Source organism: Wickerhamomyces ciferrii, contig 00141, assembly GCF_000313485.1.
Source record: "Wickerhamomyces ciferrii WGS project CAIF00000000 data, strain NRRL Y-1031 F-60-10, contig 00141, whole genome shotgun sequence".
In the NCBI taxonomy this organism is placed as follows: domain Eukaryota; kingdom Fungi; phylum Ascomycota; class Saccharomycetes; order Phaffomycetales; family Wickerhamomycetaceae; genus Hansenula; species Hansenula ciferrii.
The window spans coordinates 16,297-37,953 of record NW_011887599.1 but is presented as its reverse complement, the minus strand read 5'-3'; the positions used below and the strand labels follow the sequence as shown (position 1 = coordinate 37,953).

Sequence of the window (21,657 nt, the reverse complement as noted above, 5' to 3'; positions counted from 1 at the left end):
CTAATTCAAAAACCTCTAGAGATCTGGGATATCGAGCTACCTTTATACTTTTTCATCAAGTTAAAAATAGAAGAATCATGTGAACCAAGATCAAGACGTTATACTTCCTTTTGTTTACTTTTCATAGCTCATCTCACGTCGGTATTATAAATCCCACACTTAAGTATGACGTATTTGGTATCAAATTCATTATGCAAACACCAGTTGGATTGTTTTCATGATCCAAGATCTTAAAATAGAAATGACCAATTTTTATGTCAATTTGAGGTACATGTATCTTTTAACGCACTGCAGAATTTCAAATATATGGGTCACTTAAAGTTTCAAAGAATTCAACATAGATATTGCAATTATCACAGCCAATACAGAGGACCCTATATTTGTGGAGAGATACTCATGAGTCATTACCTACTAGGTGAAGAGTAAGTAGATCTCAGTAGTCTAGTTGATCTAGTTCACTATAAGTTTATAACTATAGGATCTCTTTGTCGACTACGAGCTTCGTCAAAAATTTCAAATTGTATTCACACCGCCGATCTTCTGAGCATTCCCGAGAAATTTTAGTGGATCTTCAACGGCAAAGAAAAGAAAAGATATGAAATTATATCAAGATCACGAAGAATAACAATTAGACTAAGAGAAGTTACAAGTTATTACTTAGAAGTTATTGCTTATAGCCTTCCTTGGATAATCCTATGTGCATTCTTGTGATTTCAGAGCGGTTCTTGAATCCGTTTATGGTATATACTGTTCAAGACATGATCCTTTAACACAGCAATGACCTCTATCCTCAATCACCCATATTATTCTCCAGGTTTAAACTTCTAAACTTACCGATATATACGTCATGTTATACTATATATAGCTATTTATAAGTATATAGATCGGTTAAATTAGGCAAAAGCTTATAGTCTAAATAGGTCGAGCTATCATGACATATACACGCGTTACACATTCAAACCATCCAGCTGTTTGTATAATGGCTCATATATCTGAGCAATATTTTCAATATCGATATATCTTCTTACGATCGATGTATATATGAGGTTAATTGAGTGATGAGTATATTGAAGTATTTAGAAGGATCATGGGCAATGAGCCACATGGATATTAATATATTGATCATATAAAGATCGGTAATTAGATCTAAACGCTAGAGTAACTTAGGTAGTAGCCCTATATTAGATTCAATTAAATACAATCAACTAGCTATATAATATCCAAAATAGTACACTTATGAGATCTCAGATCCCGATTCTTATTCAGTTTTGTCTATGATCAATATAATTTACGATACAAGATACAAGTTAACATAAAATTTCACAAGAATTTAAGCTTAAAAGAAAATAATTAAAACTTATAAATTACGTCATTTTTGGAATTAATGGTCGGAATACATTTGAGCTGTCATGTGACTAGTACTGGTCGTATATCATATTCATAGATTATCTAATCAGTATTACAGCAATTACATAATCTACTCGTTTTTTTTTTCATGAATTGTTTTCTTTTGAAAGAGTATCAGCAATTTGTACTAGTATTGATTATGAGTCAAAATTGTTTTTATACTTTACTCTTTTTAGTTTTCTTTAAAACATATTAGTAAATATAGACAAATCATTTAAGATAAAACTTTAAAGATGTCTGCTCATTTAAGAGAACAATTTGCTAAGGCTAAAAGAGAAGGTATGTGGAAATTTTGAATAATGTATCAGATCTTAAATTCATTTTATACTAACAGATCTTTTTTGAAGAACGTAATGCTTTAATCACATTCATTACTGCTGGTCATCCAACCATTGAAGATACCGTCCCAATAATGAAAGGGTTACAAGAAGGTGGTGTTGATGTCATCGAATTGGGTGTTCCATTCTCAGATCCTATTGCTGATGGTCCAACTATTCAAGTTGCAAATACAACTGCTTTAGATAATGGTATAACCGTTCCAAAGACTTTAGAATTATTGAAATTAGCCAGAAAAGCTGGTGTCACTATCCCAGTCATTTTAATGGGTTACTACAACCCAATTTTACAATATGGGGAAGAACAATTGATTAAAGATGTTAAAGAAGCAGGTGGTAATGGGTTCATTGTCGTTGATTTACCACCAGAAGAAGCTGTTAAATTCAGAGGTTTCTGCTCTAAGGAAGGTTTAAGTTATATTCCATTAGTTGCTCCATCTACAACAGATGAAAGATTGCAACTTTTATCAGAAATTGCTGATTCATTCATATATGTCGTTTCAAGAATGGGTACAACAGGTGCTTTAACAAACATAAGTACTGGTATTTCAGAATTAGTCACTAGAGTTAGAAGATTCACAGGTGAAACCCCATTAGCCGTTGGTTTTGGTGTTAGTACAAGAGAACATTTCTTAAGTGTTGGTTCAGTTTCAGATGGTGTTGTTATTGGTAGTAAATTGATCACTTTAATTGGTGATTCATTAGAAGGTCAAAGAGGTGAAGTTGCTAAAAAATTCGTTCAAGGTATTTTAGATAACAAAACTTTCCCAGCAAATGATCAAGATAAAGAAAATTCAAAAGCTTTCCAAGAAGCTCAAAAAGTTGGTGAACCAGTTTTCGAAGAAGAACATAAATTTAACCCACGTTTTGGTGACTTTGGTGGTCAATACGTTCCAGAAGCTTTACACGCTTGTTTACGTGAATTAGAAAGAGCTTTTGAAAGTGCTGTTGAAGATCCAAAATTCTGGGAAGAATTCAAATCATTATATTCTTATATTGGTCGTCCATCAAGTTTCCATAAAGCTGAACGTTTAACTGAACATGCTGGTGGTGCTCAAATCTGGTTGAAAAGAGAAGATTTAAATCATACAGGTTCACACAAGATTAACAATGCTTTAGCACAAGTTTTGATTGCTAAAAGATTAGGTAAAAAGGAAATCATTGCAGAAACTGGTGCAGGTCAACATGGTGTTGCTACTGCTACTGCTTGTGCTAAATTTGGTTTAAAATGTAAAGTTTATATGGGTGCTGAAGATGTTCGTCGTCAAGCTTTAAATGTCTTTAGAATGAGAATTTTAGGTGCTGAAGTTGTTAGTGTCACAAATGGTACAAAAACTTTAAGAGATGCTACTTCAGAAGCTTTCAGAAACTGGGTTACAAACTTAAGTACTACACATTATGTTGTTGGTTCAGCTATTGGTCCACATCCATATCCAACTTTAGTTCGTACTTTCCAATCTGTTATTGGTAATGAAGCTAAAGAACAATTTAAAGAATTAAACAATGGTAAATTACCAGATGCTATTGTTGCCTGTGTTGGTGGTGGTTCAAATTCAACTGGTATTTTCTCACCATTTGAACATGATACAAGTGTTCAATTATTAGGTGTTGAAGCTGGAGGTGATGGTATTGATACTGATTATCATTCAGCCACTTTAACAGCAGGTGAACCAGGTGTTTTCCATGGTGTTAAAACTTATGTTTTACAAACAAATGATGGTCAAATCCATGATACTCATTCTGTTTCAGCTGGTTTAGATTATCCAGGTGTTGGTCCAGAATTAGCTGCTTGGAAGGCAAGTGGTCGTGCTAAATTCGTTGCTGCTACTGATGCTCAAGCTTTACATGGTTTTAAATTATTATCACAATTAGAAGGTATTATTCCAGCTTTAGAATCTTCACATGCAGTTTATGGTGCTGTTGAATTAGCTAAAACTATGAAACCAGATCAACATTTAATAATAAATGTTTCAGGTAGAGGTGATAAAGATGTTCAAAGTGTTGCTGAAGTTTTACCAAAATTAGGTCCAAAAATTGATTGGGATTTAAGATTTGAAACTTTTGAAAGCTAATTTGAATTTTGAAAGTGTACACTAAATGAATCAAAAATTAACTTGTATATGTTTTAAGTTTTAATAGATTATAATATAATTTATATCAGATGATGATCGAAAATCTTCTACTAGACTGACATTTTTTCAATATTGTAGGTGTTGATCTACCGTCCTTTAATTGTTTATTATTATAAAATATATAACATAATTCTCGTTTACTTTTCTATGAAAATACAATGAATAATTATTATAAAATGAATGCACTAAATTTATCACTTTTTGAACTGAAATATAAACTATATTTTTTAAAAAACACTTTTAAAATTACTAAATTGATTGAAAAATTAACTAATAGAAATGTGTATAACATTGAGATTCTTCATGAACTTCCATTTCACTCTTTAATTCATTTAATTCTTCTTTAATTCTTTGTGCAATTTGTGGTGTTAATTGATTACAAGTTGCAACATCAGGATGTCTATCATAATCATCTTCATTCCAAGCATCATAAAGAACAATTTTAGAACTGAAAACAACTCTTCTATTTGGATTTTTAATACTTGAAGCTTTTGAAGATGAAATTTGTGAAACAAAAGATGAAGAAGAACTTAAAACAGGTCTATTATAATGATGATTTGATAATGCAGGTGCTTTAAGACCTTTAAATGACATTGACATTGGTCTTGAAGCTTGTTCTTGAATAAAGGTTGGTAATGGTTGTAATGCAGGTGATACACGATCATATGAAGTTGAACTTGATAAATTTCGGAAAGGTTCAGATTGTAAAATTGGAGATTCTAATAATGGAGATTCTGGTGCAGGTTGAGGTGGTGAATTGAAAGGTCTTGTTGATAATGGAGGTTGTAATCTTGGTGATGGTTTATTATTATATTGGAAATTTGAAGAATTTGTTGAAGAACCACCAATTGAATTAGCAACTGAAGGAGGTCTTAAAGTTTTCATATTTGGTGAAGATCTTGAAGATTGATCATCAAGATCAAAATTTAATTGTAATTCATCACCAAAATCTATAAAATCTGCAAATTCCATAAAATTTGAAACATCTTCACCTTCATTTTGACTAGTTGTTTCATGTGCTAATATTTGAGCTTGATGTTCTTCAGCATTATAATTATCTGCAATATCATCAAATTCTAAAGCTGTTGAAAAATCTTCACCAAAATCATATTGGAAATCATCATCATTATTATCATGTTCATCATTATTTCTATTATTATTTTCATTAACATAATCATCATCAATTTTATTAAAACTTGACATTGAACTTTCTTTTTTCAAAACACTAGTTGTTGGTGATTTAGTCAAATCAGGAATTGATGGTTCTTTATCCATAGCATAAGTAACATACATTCCTTCTTCTTTAGCATTTGAATTAATAGCATCAGTTAATGAAAAAGGTCTTTGTTGAGACATTGTAGAATGACGAGATCTAACAGATCTATTTCTTTCTAATGAAACAATAGATTCAACTTCTTGAGGATTTAAAGATTTTGGGAAAACATCACCACCAGTTTGAGAGATTTGTGAAGTTGGTCTTTGTTTTGAAACATTTAATTTATTAAAATCTTCATTAAATTCATTTGAATCCACTGTTGATACTGAAAAACTATCATCATTATCATTTACTTCATCATTATCAATTTGTTTGAAATTTGAATTGACAGTTATATTTGGAATATCATTTGAAGATTTTGAAATTGGAGTTCTATTAGATGTTTGTTGTTGTTGTTGTTGTTGTTGTTTATTTTTTCTTTTAAAAGCATCAAATAATGATGTTGAAGATGTAGATTTTTTAGGTAATCTATGTGAAGACATTGAACTTGGAATATTTGGAGTTGATTGTTGAGATCTTGGTAATGATTTTTGTTGTGATTGTTGTAATGGTTGAGGTTTTGAAGATAATGGTGAAGATTTTGGTTGTAATTTTGTTGATTGTTTAGTTTCAACTTGACTTGATGATACTGATCTTTTATTTGATTTGAAAAAAGCCATAAATTTATTCTTCTTCTTTGTTGGTTGTTGAACTTGTTCAATTGGTTTAATATCATCATTTTTCTTAGTCAAGACTGGTAATGAACTTGATCTTTGTTTATATTGTGGTGATGTAAATAATTGATTCAATCTATTTTTTGGTAATGATACAGGTGGAGGAGTTTGAATATGTTGATGTTGAGGTTGAGATTGTTGTTTTGGAGTAAATGAAGAATTTTGACCTTCGAAACTTGAAGTTTTATAAATTTGTGGAGTATTAATAATTTCTGGAACTTCAGAATGATCATCAATCATTGAAACAAAATTTTCATTAATTTTTATCTTTTCAGGTGAATTACCTGATGATTCTTCATTATCCTTTTTGGAAGAAATTTGACTTAAACTTGAAGAATTATGGAAAGTATGTAATTGTGGAACTTCTGGAGTTTTAAAAATATCATAATTTTCACTTGTTTCAATTTTTTGATAAAATTGTGGTGAAACTAAATCACCAGTATTTGGTGAATCCATTATAGAACTATAAGAAGATTCTCTTGGTATGTTTAAATTTGGAGTTTGATCTTGATCATCTAATTGAATTAAATTTGGAGATTTAGTTAAATCATAATTTGTTTGTTTTGGAGTTGTTTCATAATCAGAGGGCATATCTTCTGCAATTGTGGAAGTTTGTAAATTTGAAGTTGGTTTCCTAGAACTTTGTTGTTGATGAGTTTTTTTTTCTAATATACTTGCTAAAGCACTAAAAGAAGGTGAATTTGTCATTGCCAGTTTTGTCACTTCTTGCTCTTGTGTGTTTAAAGGTAATGTAGCTATATTATTATCATTATCAATAAAGATTGAATCTCTAACAGATTGAAATTTAGTTGAATCAAAAGATTCTGAATAAATCATTGATTTCCTTAGGTTTTGAGCATGTTGATTATGATCATGAGTTATATTATCACTTGAATAGAACTCAGTACCCATGAGATCTGGAGAACTTTGCCCACTGCTATGCTCATCAGCTTCAGAGATTGAAGGTTGTTGTAAATGATTATATTGTTGTTGCTGTTGTTGTATTTTATGATTATAAGGTGATGAATTTGTTGAAGTATGAGCAGATGAACCACTTTGATTAAAATTTGACGAGTCCATTTCAGAATTCATGGTGGACATTGATGAGACTGAGCGTAGCTGGCTCCCTTCATGAATGTATTGCTGTTGGTATTGGTGGAAATGTTGATGTTGAGATGGAATTTGATACATAGTTGAAGGCTGAAGCACTTTTCACTTTTGACGTTGTTAATTTTCACCAATTTTCACAGCCAAAGTGAGCGATTGATTGAAATCTAATTTAAAAGACAACAGAAAAGACACTAAATCAGTCTCTGTGATACTTCTATTTGGTTCAAACAACTTTTATCAAAACAATTAAAATGTTAACTAGTTTTATTTGAAATACTAAAAAAGTTTTAGTACGTATAAATTCTTTAGTTAAATTTATGTAATCCAATACTTTCCTGAAGGAGTAAGCAAATTTTAATCAAAACGCGACGCGAAATTTAAATTTTATTCACCAAAGGAGTTATATTGGCTGGAAATTAATTAATTAACTACTTGGATTTACCACGAATTCAAGTTTCAACATGAAACTAGGCGCAGGCACTTCAGTTATCTTGTTGCAGAAATTACCACGGATTACTTGTTTGTTAGATATCTTGTTTGGTGGTTGTGCTTGTGATTCTAGACTACCCTACAAATATTTAATACCCAGTCCTTTTATTCACATTATAACACATTTTTCTTCTTCAGATCCAGCTGAAGTTGAAGTTGTACCTGTTGTAGCACTATTTATACTTGTTGCTCCACTATTCACTCTATTTTTCATGGTTTTTTTCCCAAGATGTCTAGCACCTATACTATAAGTTTTACTTGATGGATCTAATTTAGATATTGGTTTTGGTGATGAATTACCATTTTGAAATCCTGCATTTAAATTTGGATTTGAAGGTTGTCTTAATCTTTGATTTTGTGTGATTGTTGGTTGTGTATCTATACTTTTTGCATCTGAATTATAATCTGTTGAATGGGTTTGTGAAAAATTTGGTTTTTCAAAACTTGAATTACTTATACTTCTTGATAATGTAACTGTTTCCCAATCTTGATTAATTTTTTCAATTTTTAAAACTGGATCAATACCAAATTGTAAAATTGAATTTGCTAAATATGTATATAATCTTGACCAACATCTTTCTAATTCCAGAGTGAAATTATAACCAAATCTATCTTGGAAAGTTTTCAATAATGCAATACCCATTAATTCAAAATGTGGTGGATCAATCCCCAAGATTCTTGAATGTCTTTTACCTAAATTTTGTAAATAATCATCTAATGCTTTTAAATTATCTAAATTATGAATTGCAGTTGATAAAACACCAGCAAATGAAACTGCCTGGTGTTTAATACTTGGGAACATTCTTTCTAAATTTGAATCCATACTTAATAAATTTGAATAAAATTGTATACAAAATAATGATGAAGCAATTGATGAATGATTTATTGAAGTAGTTTGTGCATTTGATTCTGAAGTATTATAATTCTTATTTATATCATCATTAATCATTTCTAACCAAGTTGATCTAATTAATTTAATTTCATGTTGATTAAAATTTAAAACTAATTTAACATCATATTCTGGTTCAATATATAAGTTTGATGAAATGGTTAAACCTGAACTTGTTGTAGTTCTTGATAAATGATCATCAAATGATGCCCTATCACTTGCATTTATAGGTTGATGAGATGCTAATGTTGAACCAGTTAAATGTGAATTTGATGGTGAAGGATTTTGTTGTTTGGAAAAAGTTGAAGTTGCCATTGATTTCCTTTTTTCAAAACTGGATGTTGGTAATGCATGTGCTATTTGTGATTTAATCATTATGGAATGTTGAAATTATCACTGTCTAGTGTGTGTTCTGGTGTCGTTTGATAAATGTTTTCAACCTATTTCAATTGATGAGTATAAAAGGGAATGGGAAAAGTTATATATCAAAAACTATTACAAACCAAGATTTACAAGCTTAAAATGAATCCATTGGAGAATGTTTGACCGATTGTTACTCAAAGCTCAACAACTTTTTTCAAACTGATCTTCTTGGGATGTACGTTTTATGTATGTACCGCGAGTTGGAAGTGATGTATCTCATACTTTCAAGTGCTTTTAATTACATGGCTATTTAAATGAAAAGGAGGGTTTTATTCAGAAATGAACATATAAACCATGACATAAACCCGTATTAAACTGGAATATTATCGACCTAAACAGACTACAAACTGTTATTAATAGTACCATAATCATGCCATATCTTAGGCCTACTAGTCTATGACTCTATGATTCAAATTGTTCAATCTTTTCAATTTGAAGATCATCGCCGATGGACGCATCCACACAAATAATTAGAGCTCGTGCTTATACTGTCTGGTGGGTATCTACTATCTATCACCAGTGAACCAACTGCTCAGCGGCTGTCCTCAAACTGATATGATCCGTCATAATCATACGGTTTGTAAGACAACTACGACTTCCTTTAAACCAACTTGTTCTTGATGTTAATTAGTATTCTCAGTCTTTCCATTGGACAAATCTATATTTAAGTACCAAATGCACAATTGTTTGTTCAATGCTGATCCCTGAAAAGAAACAGATTCGAAATAAATTGAATACGTGAAGTTCACCAGAAATGGAAGTGTTCATGATCTGGAATCTGTGTTTAATTAACGCGTTGTATAACGTATAGAGTCATGGCTTATCTTGTGGTGTTCTAATTAATTAATATTTAGTTATCTCAGATAATTATTGTTCACGTTCCAATCCATAATTGGTTCCTTGCCTCATCGCACAAGCATAAACAGACTATGCGTTGGGAGGAGGGAGCCTTAGAAGTTAGAAGCTAGGAGTCCTTCAGCTTCACAGAGTTATTTGAGGCCACCAGTCATATAGAAGGTGTACGTATGGAGTTTGAATAGTTCTTCCAAAAGGTTGATAGTATATTCCTCGTAATGATATTCCAATGCCATGAGATTTAATTTAATCTTCCGAAGTCCCATCGATATACAAGTACAGCGATGCAATTTAACCCTGCTTTCACTGTCTAAAAGCTCGATGGCTTAAATCTAGATGCTACATAAGTGTGCTACGTAGTACGAACTTGTACTAACAAATTATTCCAACTATCATTGCACTTAAACCCATGTTAGATAGATTAATTCAACCACCTCTATACAAGATAAGCCAATCAGGAAAACTGCATCGTCTAATGTACAACCTAGGCCTTCAAGATCACAAAAGATCATCAACGGTTAAAGTGTCCTTCGTCCTTCTGTTCAGTTTTCAAATCCCTTTGAAAAGCTGTTATGCAACTGCTAAAAAGTTTTTTCATCAGCCCATTTTTGCCTGTTGATTTAAACATTGTTCGGGAATTTCGAACTAAACTCCAAGGCGAGTAGACCGTTGAGTTCTGTGGAGTACTTGGAAAGTTGGTGTATATCCATTCCAGCTTAGTTATGGTCAATAGTATAAGTTATCATTCCAAAGAGCTTCCTTTATTGTCAAATTGAAATCTGGTACAACTTTTGGTCATTGTGAATCTACTTTCTAGTTATATATTTGTTCATGTATTCAATACTTAAAAACAAACTGTCAAAATGTTACTATACTTAAATCATTGTGAGAATCTAACTCTTGGTTTATAAGGTTCTTCCAAATATTTCACTTCTTCTTCATCCAATTTGAGATTAGCACCAACAATTAAATCATCAACTCTTTTTTCAGAATTCAATCCAACAATTGGTTGAGCACCTTTATGAATAACCCAAGCAGTTGCAATAGCTGCTCTTGAAACATTCTTCTTAGAAGCCAATTCTCCAATTCTTTGAACAATTGAAACTTCAGCAGCTTTTTCTGGATCATCACTTTTTAAAACATAATCAGCAATATGCTTAAATGTTGGAGCTTGTTGTCTTTTTGTTAAACTAGAATCATTAGATCCAGAATCAACATCTCTTGCTAAAACACCACCAGCTAATGGAGACCATGGAATAATACCAACACCTGTTTTTTTAGCATAATAATTCAATTCATGTTCATCTTCTCTATTAATCAAATTATAATAACTTTGAACTGAAATGAATTTATGCCATCCATTTTTTTCAGCAATATGTTGATATTCAACAAAATCAACAGCACGAGAAGTTGAAGCACCAATATATCTTGTCAGACCTTTTTCAACAACATCATTCAAAGCTTTCATAGTTTCTTCTTGTGGAGTATCTGGATCATATCTATGAATTTGATAAACATCAATATATGTACCTAATCTTCTAACAGAATTTTCAGCTGCATCTAAAATATGTCTTCTTGATAAACCTTTATTATTTGCAAAATCAATACCTTGTTCTTCAGTTTTAAAATCTCTAAGTGCCATGAAATCATAACCAACACTTTCATCAACTGGAGCCCAAACTTTTGTTAAAATAACAACTTTATCTCTCTTAATATTATATTTCTTCAAGAATTTACCCAAGATGATTTCTGATAATCCATTTGAATATAAATCTGCAGTATCATAAGTTCTAATACCATGATCATAAGCTTTTTTCAAAATTTTAAAAATCTTTTCTTCATCATCTTCAACCCATTCCATCCAACCTTTTGAACCAAATGACATTGCTCCAATTATAACATTGGAAATTTTTAAACCTGATTTACCAAGGTTGACCCAAGGAACAAATTGTTCTTGATCTGACATTTTTGATTGTATGATATATAAGTTATATTAACTTTATTCAATTGAATAGCATACAATCATCTTACATGAATATATAAACAAGATATTTTGCAAGACTTATATATAACTTCAATGAAGTCTCTTTAGACAAGGCTTAATTCTGATATATCCCTTAATTCCAGAGGTGATTATTAACGTCTATAACGGATCGGACCAGTTATAATAATAATAAAAGGGAATTTGCGGTATATGGTATCGGTATAAATGATTAGATCCATGACATTACTTAGTTCCTGGTATTAGTCTTCTTATCACCCTTAAATCCTGTGAATCCGTTCTTTGTCGATATGAGCTAGTTATATTAGTTTTCCAATTGCTAATTCCAAATGTTGAATGATTTATAATTTAGTGCAACATGCATACAAACAAACTATATTATTAATATTCAACTCCTGAAAACAATTGATGATAATATACTCAGCTTCTTGATGACTTATATAAAACAATCTTTTTGCTTGATGATCACTAGCTCATCACTTTATAAATTGTGGTTATATTAATGGAATCAGTTTGAAATTATAAGCTACATTCTAGGACGTGTATAACAGCATCTAAACATAGTATTGATTTATAAAAACACTTGAAATATCATAAATAAAATGTAATCATATTGAAGGTACGATAAACCAGACCGTACTAATGATCACAAGGCTAACAGAAGTTCACTTTTTCAAGAATGGTTTTTCAGCTCTTGGACCTAATCTATACAAGTGACGACGTTCAGTTGTTTCCCAATCATATAGAGCAGAATGAGAAGCTCTTCTATTATCCCAAACAACAACAGTACCTTTTTCCCATTTGGCTCTGATTTGTAAATCAATTGAAGTTGATAAAAAGTTATACAAGAATCCTAAGATTGCATCTGATTCCTCAACTTTTAATTCTTGAATATCTCTTGTAAATTGTTGATTGACATAGATGGCTTTTTTACCAGTGACTGGATGGGTTCTAACAACTGGATGAATATTCTTAACAGGATCTCTTCTTGTAATACCACCACTTCTTAATGATGCTTCTGCTTGTTCAAACCCTGAATGTTCAGCTGTTAATCTCTCAATGATTTGTTGGAATTCTGGTGATAATCTATCATAAGCAGCTTGTGTATCAACAAAAGCAGTATCACCACCAGAAGTTGGACCATCTAATAAACCAAGGAAAGTGGTACCTAATGGTTGTTTTTCATAACTAACATCTGAATGCCATGCAACTGAAGTGGTATGTCTTTTAAGAAAAGATTCAGTAGCACTTGCATCTTTTGAACGATAAACTAAATGAAGTTCAGGATACCCTTTTGGTGCACCACTTGCTGGATGAATATGTAAAGGACCAAAGTATTCAGCAAATTTCACATTAAATTCAACACCTTTAGAAGCTAAGTCTTGATCTCTGAAAACTAAAACACCTCTTTCAGCAGTTAAAAGTGCCAATTCATCTTTGGCAGCATCAGATAATTCAGATAATTGAACACCTTTGATTTCTGTACCAAATTTTGGTGTCAAATCTGAAGTTTGTAAATCTTTGTTGTCTTTTGAAAGTAAATTTTTGTAAGATTTATCAGCAAAAAGACCACGATCTTTAATTTCAAATAATTCATAAGGTTCAAATTTAGTCTTTGTATCCCAAGTTGGTTCATATTCTGGATAAGAAAGATCACCTCTTTCAATATTTTTTAAAACTAATAAACCATCTTCACCTTCAACTCTTGCGGAATAAAACGGTGATTTGTATTTACCAACATTATCAGTATCATATTTACTTTTCACCTGTTTCTCAGGTTTTTGTTCTTGGTTATTTGATACTTCTAACTTTTTGATGTCCTGGGTTATTTGGACAGTACTTGTAGCTGTTGGTGGTGCCATTTTAATTGATATTATCTATAGGGATAATTTAACTATTTTGGATCAAAAGTTGGATCATCATGAGCATAATCTTCTTTATTTATAAGTTTCGATTCATCATCATCCGATTTCCTTGCTTCCACAACTGTGTACACAATTGTTTGATTCTGATTATGAATCAATATGATCCTTAAGCCACAACCAAAAATATGTGGACCTGGAGTGCTTGTTAAGTATCTACGAAGAAAAACTCCGATAACATGCGCGCATAGCTTTAAGCTGTCAAAATATATCACATTTCAATTTTGAGATCGTCCTTGTCTTATGATTTGAAAATATAAGAGTTCATACAATATAAAGATGGTTCTTTATGTACACTGTTCATTAGCAACTTAAATGTATATCACGCTACAAATACTTGATCCAAATTTCGCAATAAGAGTTCACCATTTCGTTCATAAAAGGTTAACCGAAATAGTTATATTGGCGACTTTTGGAGCTTCTAATTCTTGAATAATATAATCCACCAGCCTACAATAACAAGCCACACTTCAATCTTAAAAGTAACTCATGTATATTGATTACCAATTTTAGAAGCCTTGAGATACTTCATTAGGTGTGATGTAAACCCAACAACTACCACAAAGACATGTTCTATGAAATGCAACGGGCCAATGATTCAAGTTAGCATTGGAACTGGCTCCTTTGATTGAGCTTGAAAAATATCCTTCAGTATCATTTGAAGTAATATATTCACATCTTAAACATTTTTTCAATTTTTCCTTGTTTGTTATGACAACTTTTGTAACATCATCGATTAAAGTTTCATTGGTACCAAAAAGAATTGGTACTTTGTCCTCTGGGCCTTTAAAAATTTTACTTGGATTTTTGTTTGTTCTGATTTGTAAGTTCAACCATCTTGTATCATGGAAATATAATTCCGATAAATTTGGTGAATCTTGTAATAATTCTTGAAATTTGTTTAGCATCGCATCAATTGAAACTTGATAACCTGATGGAATCTTGTTTTGGAACACCAAGGTTTGTTCTATACTTAATGCTGATGATTTATCCAATTGCCTATGAAATAAGTTTTCAGTGTCTGAAAGAAATTTTTCAAATTTATCCAAGTCAATCAATGTCAACAAATGTTTATATCTTTCAATACTTTTATTTAAAACTTCCATATTCAAAGATCCTGGATTACTTGTATTGTTCAAATCTTGTACTTTCACCAAAAATCCATCAATTCTTTTGATACCAGCAATAGAATAAACCATTAGTGATCTTGGAATCTTGGACAAAAGTAACGAGAGCATAATGGTGTTAAAATGGCTTTTATCTTGCAAGTCATCACTATGAACAACATTTATCAACTCTTGAACAGTGAAAATCAAAAATTCCATAAACCAATTAATGGTACCTAAAGTACTTAAAACACTTTCACTTCTATATATAGAGTCCATTAAACTTTCATTCCCCTTTTTAGTAACTCTTTGTTGATGATGAAATAAAGTTCTCAAACTTAACATTAAACTGAAAGCAACAAGTCTTAAATTCAGGATCGATAATGCTATTAATGTGGTTTCATTAGTAGATGTTAATTTACCCAATGAATATTGTAAAGATAGAAGCTTTTGAATAGGAGGGTTAACAAGTAATCTATCAATTTGATCTTTTGAATGATCTAACGAGAAGTTTAAAGCTCTATGACTTTCTTCTAATATGGCTAATATAAGTTGATTTTTCAATTGTGTATCTTTAATTTTGAAAATTTCACTTTGAATAGCAATTATCAAATCATCTGAAGATAGATTTGTGAAACATGCTGATGAATATTTATAACCAAAAGCTGCAGATAGCGTCAGTACTTCACCTTTAACCAAGTTTGAGGTTGGTCTTGAGGTTGTATGATATTTTAATAAACGATCATGTGGATTGTAAACAACATAACCACATATATTTGGTGATATTGAAACAGCATCTGGTTTGAATCCTGGTAAAGGAAATTCATATCCTGCATCAAGTAGAGTTGAGATAGATTGTGGTATTGGTTCATTATTCTTGTTTCCCAGAAGATTTAATGATTTTCTATTTCTTAATTGAATTTCACCATTTGCCAATGTAATTGCTATTATAAATTCAAAATTTTTGAAAGATATATCTAAAACCTCTTGTTGTAGTAAAATATCACCAGTTGAAGCTAAATTTGTATAATTTTCAACCGTTATAGCACTATCATTATTAAAACCATCGTTCTTGAATCTTAAGTTTTTAAACTCATTTGATAATTGAAGTTTTTTCAATAAAGTCTTACCACCAACAACACCAGGTCCGTTAAATGTTAACAAAATCTCAAGTTCTGTATCTAATGAGAAATTAGGTGATATTATATCAATTCCATTCAATTCTTGCGGAAAGCCATTATCTCCTATTATATTCAATGGCTCAGATACCAATTTCACAACTGATAATTTTGGAGACAATTTAGTAGTTGAGCTAACAGTACCCCAATCTATTTTAACTTGATATACCCTTAAAGCTTTTACAAGGGGACTATAAGTAGCAACAATCAATGAACCATCTCTATTAAACCCAATATCTGCATGTTTCAACCAAAGTGAATTAATATTATCAACATCTTCTAATAATACACTTGTTTTTTGAAAATCTGATCCTTGAACTGTTGCCTGATAATAAAAATCAACTTCACCATTTCTTCGTACTGCAAAGAACCCAGATTTACCTTGAATTGGATGTAATATACCATATGATTTATATTGATGAACGGCATAGCTATATGCATAACCTGAAGAATCTGAAGAAGCAGCAGCACCATCTGCAGCGGCTCCTGAGGAGACCATTGACTCTTGTGTAGTATGAACTCTAACAGCAGGTGAATTTGAAATGATTGGTTTATCAACATTCAACCATTTAAATGATATAACTTTTGTGGTTGAATCACCACCATTTTGAGATGAATTTAATAATTTTGGTTGTTTAGTGTTTAAAGGTCTTTCACAAACATCATCTTGATAAATGATATCAACATCTTCAAAACATGATAATTGATGAGAAGAATTTGTTTTCAAAACACCTGTAGAAAGAATTGTAAGGTTTCCAAGATCATCAATGATGGCAAGGTCCATACCTGAAGTTGACCAATAAACATTTGTAATTGGATTTAATGATGATAATGGATTTGTTTTAATTTGATATATCTTTTTAGGTGACAATCTCCATGAAGAACCTTTAATTGATTCCAATTTAGTTATTGATAAGTTACTAGTTGGTGTTAAATCAGAATATGCAATGAACCCATTTTTAGACCAACTTATCTTACTAAATAGAACAAACGTGTTAGTAAGTCTTGTTCAAACTTGAAGCTCGAGGAATTGTTTACTCACTGGCTTGACCTTGTACAATTGATATCTGATCCTATAGACATCTTGGATCCTTGGCTCTAAAAGTATATCTTGTTTTTTTGCGTCAAGGTTTCTTATTCAATTTCTTATGGGAAGTAAATATTGAAAAGTTCAAAACACTAACTTTCCCAAATTTCGAGGGTAATTCACGTGAAAATGACTATTCCGACTACGGTATAAGCAAATATTTCAATAAATATACAAGAGTACTTTTAATTTTCTATCTAAACACATAAACAATCGTCAAATTATAATCTTATCAAAAGCATTCCCAAGAACTATAACATCATATATAAAAAATTTAGTGAAATCAATTCACTTTAATTTAATAGACATCACCATGGTCAAACATAGCATCAGCAACTTTAACGAAACCAGCTAAGTTAGCACCTTTAACTAATGATGGTAATGATTCTTTGTTGGTTTCATTAGAGTATTCAGTGGCGAATTTAATAGATTGGTTGAATAATTCAATCATTCTCTTTTTCAATTCATCATCAACTTGTTCAGTAGTCCATGTTAATCTTTGAGAGTTTTGAGCCATTTCTAAAGCAGAAACTAAGACACCACCAGCGTTTGAAGCTTTACCTGGACCGTACCAGACAGCTGGAGATGAAGCAGATTTAGTGGCAACACGTTCACCTTCGAAAACATCAATAGCTTCTTGAGTAGAACCCATATTAGAACCTTCAGCAACGTATTTGACACCAGCAGCAACTAAAGCTTTAGCTTCTTCACCAGAGATTTCGTTTTGAGTAGCAGATGGTAAAGCAACATCAACTTGACCAACGTGGATCCATGGTCTAGCACCATCAATGTATTTAACTGGAGATGAGCTGAAAGCAGAGTATTCGTTAATGATATCTTTTAATGATTTGAATTTGATTTTAGCTTCTTGGATAGAGAAGATGTGTTCTTTGGTAATACCAGTTTCAGAAATGATAGCACCTTTAGAATCTGATAATGAAACAACGGTACCACCTAATTCAATAACTTTTAAAGCAGCGTATTGAGCAACGTTACCTGAACCTGAAATGGCAACTCTTTTACCAGTGAAATCTTCTTTACCTTTAGTAGCATATTTAATTTGTTGTTCAGTGTAGTAAACTAAACCGTAACCGGTAGCTTCTGGTCTGATTAAAGAACCACCCCAAGTTAAACCTTTACCAGTTAAGACACCTTCCCAACTTTTAGTGTAAGATTTGTAGGCACCGAATAAGAAACCAACTTCTCTAGCACCAGTACCAATATCACCAGCTGGAACATCACGGTTTTCACCTAAGAAACCACCAACGGCTAATTCTTTCATGAAAGCATAACAGAATCTTCTAATTTCATTGTCTGATTTACCTTTTGGATCGAAATCAGAACCACCTTTACCACCACCAATGTTTAAACCAGTTAAAGCATTTTTGAAAATTTGTTCAAAACCTAAAAATTTCAAGATTGATAAGTTCACAGATGGATGTAAACGTAAACCACCTTTGTATGGACCTAAAGCAGAGTTGAATTGAACTCTGAAACCATTGTTGATTTGGATTTCACCTTTATCGTTTTCCCAAGCAACTCTGAATTGAACAATTCTTTCTGGAACTGAAACAACATCAATAACTTTTTGATATTTTGGATGTTTTTGGAATAAAGTTGAGTCTTTTAAAGTAGAGACTAATTCGTTGTAAGCTTGTTCGAATTCTGGTTCAGATGGTTTAACCATTGTGGATGTATTTGATGTATATGTTAAGTATCTAAAAGATGCCTTGAAGATAAGAAAGGAAAAATCATTTTATTTCAAATTACAATTATAATCGAAATCTTTTGATATATTTATATTCTGTTGAAGCTCTCATGAAAAAACGCACTGTTTTTCCTTTTTCCATAGAAAGCTCGGTTTTAGCATTGGCATCTTTTGGATTTTATTGGCCAGAGATTGGGAAACTCATCGCCGGTAGAGGGCTTGTAGGGCCACTAGGTATGAGATCATAAACCATAATCATTGAATCACCTAGTTTTGATGGAGACTTTGGGTGCTTTATTGTTCAAGAGGTATGAGCTCAAGTTGGTTCTGATGTTGTGGAGTTTTGAATTTGGAAAAGACTGGATTTCGTTTCTCAATAGATGTTTTGTTACGATGCATTGAAGTTCTTATCAAGATTATCAAGTATATATTTGCCCGAAATCTCAGAACTTGTCATGGTTGATTCAATATTTTTGAAACCATGGTCCATAATTAAATTAATGCATAGATTATTATGGAAGAATAAACAATTATTTACTATTGTTTGATCTCTCTTTGCTTACGTGTACAACTTTCAGGCGTGGAGAATAACTTATATCTGCTAATAATTAGTGGGTATAATTTACGATTACGCGCTTTCATTGGTGGTACTCGCTCCGATAAGCATCTAAAATAGCATGACGAACCCCTATGATATGGTAAATAAACCATGGGGGTCAACGACCAGTATTAAAACCTTTTAATACCCCTGAACACTTTAACCATTCGTAGTCCATGAGGTTTAAACGGACTCAGGTTATTTCAATCAAGCTGATCAATTGGAATTTGAGAGTTTTGTTCTTTTTCAGAGTCAAAGAATTTCTTTTAACAAAACCGAAATCTTGCAGCCGGATTTAATTAAAGCGAGTTCCTTATCAAGAACAAATCATATCGGAGATATTCTGGTACGCGCAGCAAATCAGAGTGTTTTTTCATTTCTTTTACATCTTCGCGAATGGATTTGTACCCAAAGCATATAAGCATACAGCATACAAAACAACAGTTGAAGAGGCTTTAACCCGGGTTAGGTAGTAAATAGACTCAAGTTTATATTGGTATCTGTAATACTCAATACTTTCCCACTGCTCAAGTGCTTATCCATAAAGTAAGTTCCTTATCTACAAGCATAACTTAATAATGTACCCCAAATTCCAATCTTTTATTGTTAGCTTTTTATCTAATACATACAGTATGATTCAAGACCTCATTTTATGTACACAATACACAAATACCTAACGACGATCTTCTTCTAAATCATCCAGTTCAAAACTTGCTAAATCATCATTTTGTTGTTGTTCACGATCCGTTCCTGAAACTGATGCATATCTTGTTAAATCAATCTTATAACTAGCTGTTAATGTTTGATATAATTCCAACAATAATAAAAACCATAAATAAATCAAAAATGCAGCTGATGTTACAACCATGATATATGAACTATGATCAGCTTCTAATCTTAAAACTAATCTTAATTGTTCTTCATTAGCAGCCATAAACATAACACCTGATTCAATAAGACAAAATGATGGTAAATATTGAAATGACATGATTTTACCAGGAATAGATCTTTCATCATTTAATAAAAATGTAATTTCCAAAATTCTAATAAAACCACCAAGCATTAATGATAATCCAAACATATAATGAACTTTAGTGCTTATAGCTAAATGTTGATTATGTTCAGACATTGCCCAACCAGTATAAATTAATAATAAAGATGGAATCCAAGTTCTTCTACCACCTCTCCCTAAATACAAACCTAATAATCCACCAGACCACCAAATAATACCCATAGCTGTATGTTGATAATCACCATGACCCCAACCTTCACGACCCCAACGATGTTCTGTAAAAGTATTAACAATTCCCCAAACTGTCATAACTAATGAATCATAGAAATCTTGTGAATTTTTATGTCTTGTTTCTCTAAAATATGGTAATACAAGAATTAAAGCATAAAATAATCCATAACCAATAAATGCAGTCCCCATAATACCATGTGCAATACATTGACCTGTATGAATTTCACGACAAAATCCAAACATTGCCACAGGTGCTAAACATGTCTTGATCCAACCTGTTAAAGTTAACAAGACACTTAAAGTTCTATGAATTATTCTAATTGAACGTTCACCTAAATTAGCTATCCAATGAACTTCTCCCCCATTCTTGTTCTTTAAAAACCAATTTGTTCCAGAATTTAAAGATCCAACGAATACAGTAGCACCATTTAAAAATAATAAAAACCAAGCAGTCCCTCTACTTGTTCTATTTTCAACACCATCACCATCTGGAAATCTTAAAAACAAAGCCTCTAAAGCAGCATACCCCAAAGAAACTAATTGAAGGAAAACTGAAGTATGTAATTTTTCTGCAAATGTTAAAACAGTAGCTAAAGAAGGTACAATCAGTAATAATAATAAAGTCATCAACCAATGGAACGTTTTGGATCCTGCATTTGTTATATTTGGTCTTGTGAATTCTTCTGTATCATCCATCTCCATTTCCGCGTTAACCATACATATTAATAAAGTTATGGGTATCAGCAATTGATGTAATTTTGAAGTATGTGACATTATGGAGGTTTCTATTATTCTATTTTATTTAAAGTACTTTTGTCAGCGAGTCCTCTCCTGAATAATGGAGTAATAACGTATCTTTGAACTGAAAATTAAGGAAAACAATAAACAATTTACCCAGGTGTTTTGATATTTAGGAGTTTTTTTGGCGTACCGTGATTTTTAGCAACGGCACCCAGCAGTTCGCGGTAACCGGTTACATACAGTAAAGAAATTAGAATCCCGATAGATATAATGATCTTAAACATATCTATGTCTTGTATTAAACAGTGATATCTATCGCTTCTTTACGTATAAAGAGTACATCGAAGTACAATTCTTTTTCTATAAAATGCATAAAATAACATATAATATAATCTATACAAAACAAAATCACTAAAACTTTTCATATAATATTTGTTAATAAC

At 31.6% G+C, this 21,657-nt stretch overlaps 8 protein-coding genes across 8 annotated transcripts; 1 reads left to right on the top strand and 7 right to left on the bottom strand.

The window, feature by feature from the left end:
- Positions 1-1,640: 1,640 nt before the first annotated feature.
- On the top strand, positions 1,641-3,814 carry TRP5 (tryptophan synthase TRP5; the record flags this gene model as incomplete). The annotated part of the gene is made up of 2 exons (XM_011275302.1): positions 1,641-1,686; positions 1,755-3,814. 2 exons carry the CDS (start codon positions 1,641-1,643, stop codon positions 3,812-3,814), a joined length of 2,106 nt encoding a protein of 701 aa, XP_011273604.1.
- Positions 3,815-4,144: 330 nt separating this feature from the next.
- BNI4 (Bni4p) lies at positions 4,145-7,054 on the bottom strand (the record flags this gene model as incomplete). Its single annotated transcript, XM_011275301.1, has 1 exon — positions 4,145-7,054. The coding sequence occupies one exon, from the start codon at positions 7,052-7,054 to the stop codon at positions 4,145-4,147; it is 2,910 nt and encodes a 969-aa protein (XP_011273603.1).
- A 517-nt stretch (positions 7,055-7,571) lies between these two features.
- On the bottom strand, positions 7,572-8,726 carry BN7_4117 (uncharacterized protein; the record flags this gene model as incomplete). Its single annotated transcript, XM_011275300.1, has 1 exon — positions 7,572-8,726. One exon carries the CDS (start codon positions 8,724-8,726, stop codon positions 7,572-7,574), a length of 1,155 nt encoding a protein of 384 aa, XP_011273602.1.
- Positions 8,727-10,509: 1,783 nt separating this feature from the next.
- On the bottom strand, positions 10,510-11,595 carry BN7_4116 (aldo/keto reductase; the record flags this gene model as incomplete). The annotated part of the gene is made up of 1 exon (XM_011275299.1): positions 10,510-11,595. One exon carries the CDS (start codon positions 11,593-11,595, stop codon positions 10,510-10,512), a length of 1,086 nt encoding a protein of 361 aa, XP_011273601.1.
- A 701-nt stretch (positions 11,596-12,296) lies between these two features.
- BN7_4115 (TauD/TfdA dioxygenase family protein) lies at positions 12,297-13,493 on the bottom strand (the record flags this gene model as incomplete). The annotated part of the gene is made up of 1 exon (XM_011275298.1): positions 12,297-13,493. One exon carries the CDS (start codon positions 13,491-13,493, stop codon positions 12,297-12,299), a length of 1,197 nt encoding a protein of 398 aa, XP_011273600.1.
- A 569-nt stretch (positions 13,494-14,062) lies between these two features.
- On the bottom strand, positions 14,063-17,131 carry SIN4 (Sin4p; the record flags this gene model as incomplete). The annotated part of the gene is made up of 2 exons (XM_011275297.1): positions 14,063-16,810; positions 17,108-17,131. The coding sequence occupies 2 exons, from the start codon at positions 17,129-17,131 to the stop codon at positions 14,063-14,065; spliced, it is 2,772 nt and encodes a 923-aa protein (XP_011273599.1).
- A 91-nt stretch (positions 17,132-17,222) lies between these two features.
- Positions 17,223-18,611, bottom strand: GDH3 (glutamate dehydrogenase (NADP+); the record flags this gene model as incomplete). The annotated part of the gene is made up of 1 exon (XM_011275296.1): positions 17,223-18,611. The coding sequence occupies one exon, from the start codon at positions 18,609-18,611 to the stop codon at positions 17,223-17,225; it is 1,389 nt and encodes a 462-aa protein (XP_011273598.1).
- A 1,292-nt stretch (positions 18,612-19,903) lies between these two features.
- On the bottom strand, positions 19,904-21,247 carry YTP1 (Ytp1p; the record flags this gene model as incomplete). The annotated part of the gene is made up of 1 exon (XM_011275295.1): positions 19,904-21,247. The coding sequence occupies one exon, from the start codon at positions 21,245-21,247 to the stop codon at positions 19,904-19,906; it is 1,344 nt and encodes a 447-aa protein (XP_011273597.1).
- Between the last annotated feature and the right edge of the window lie 410 nt (positions 21,248-21,657).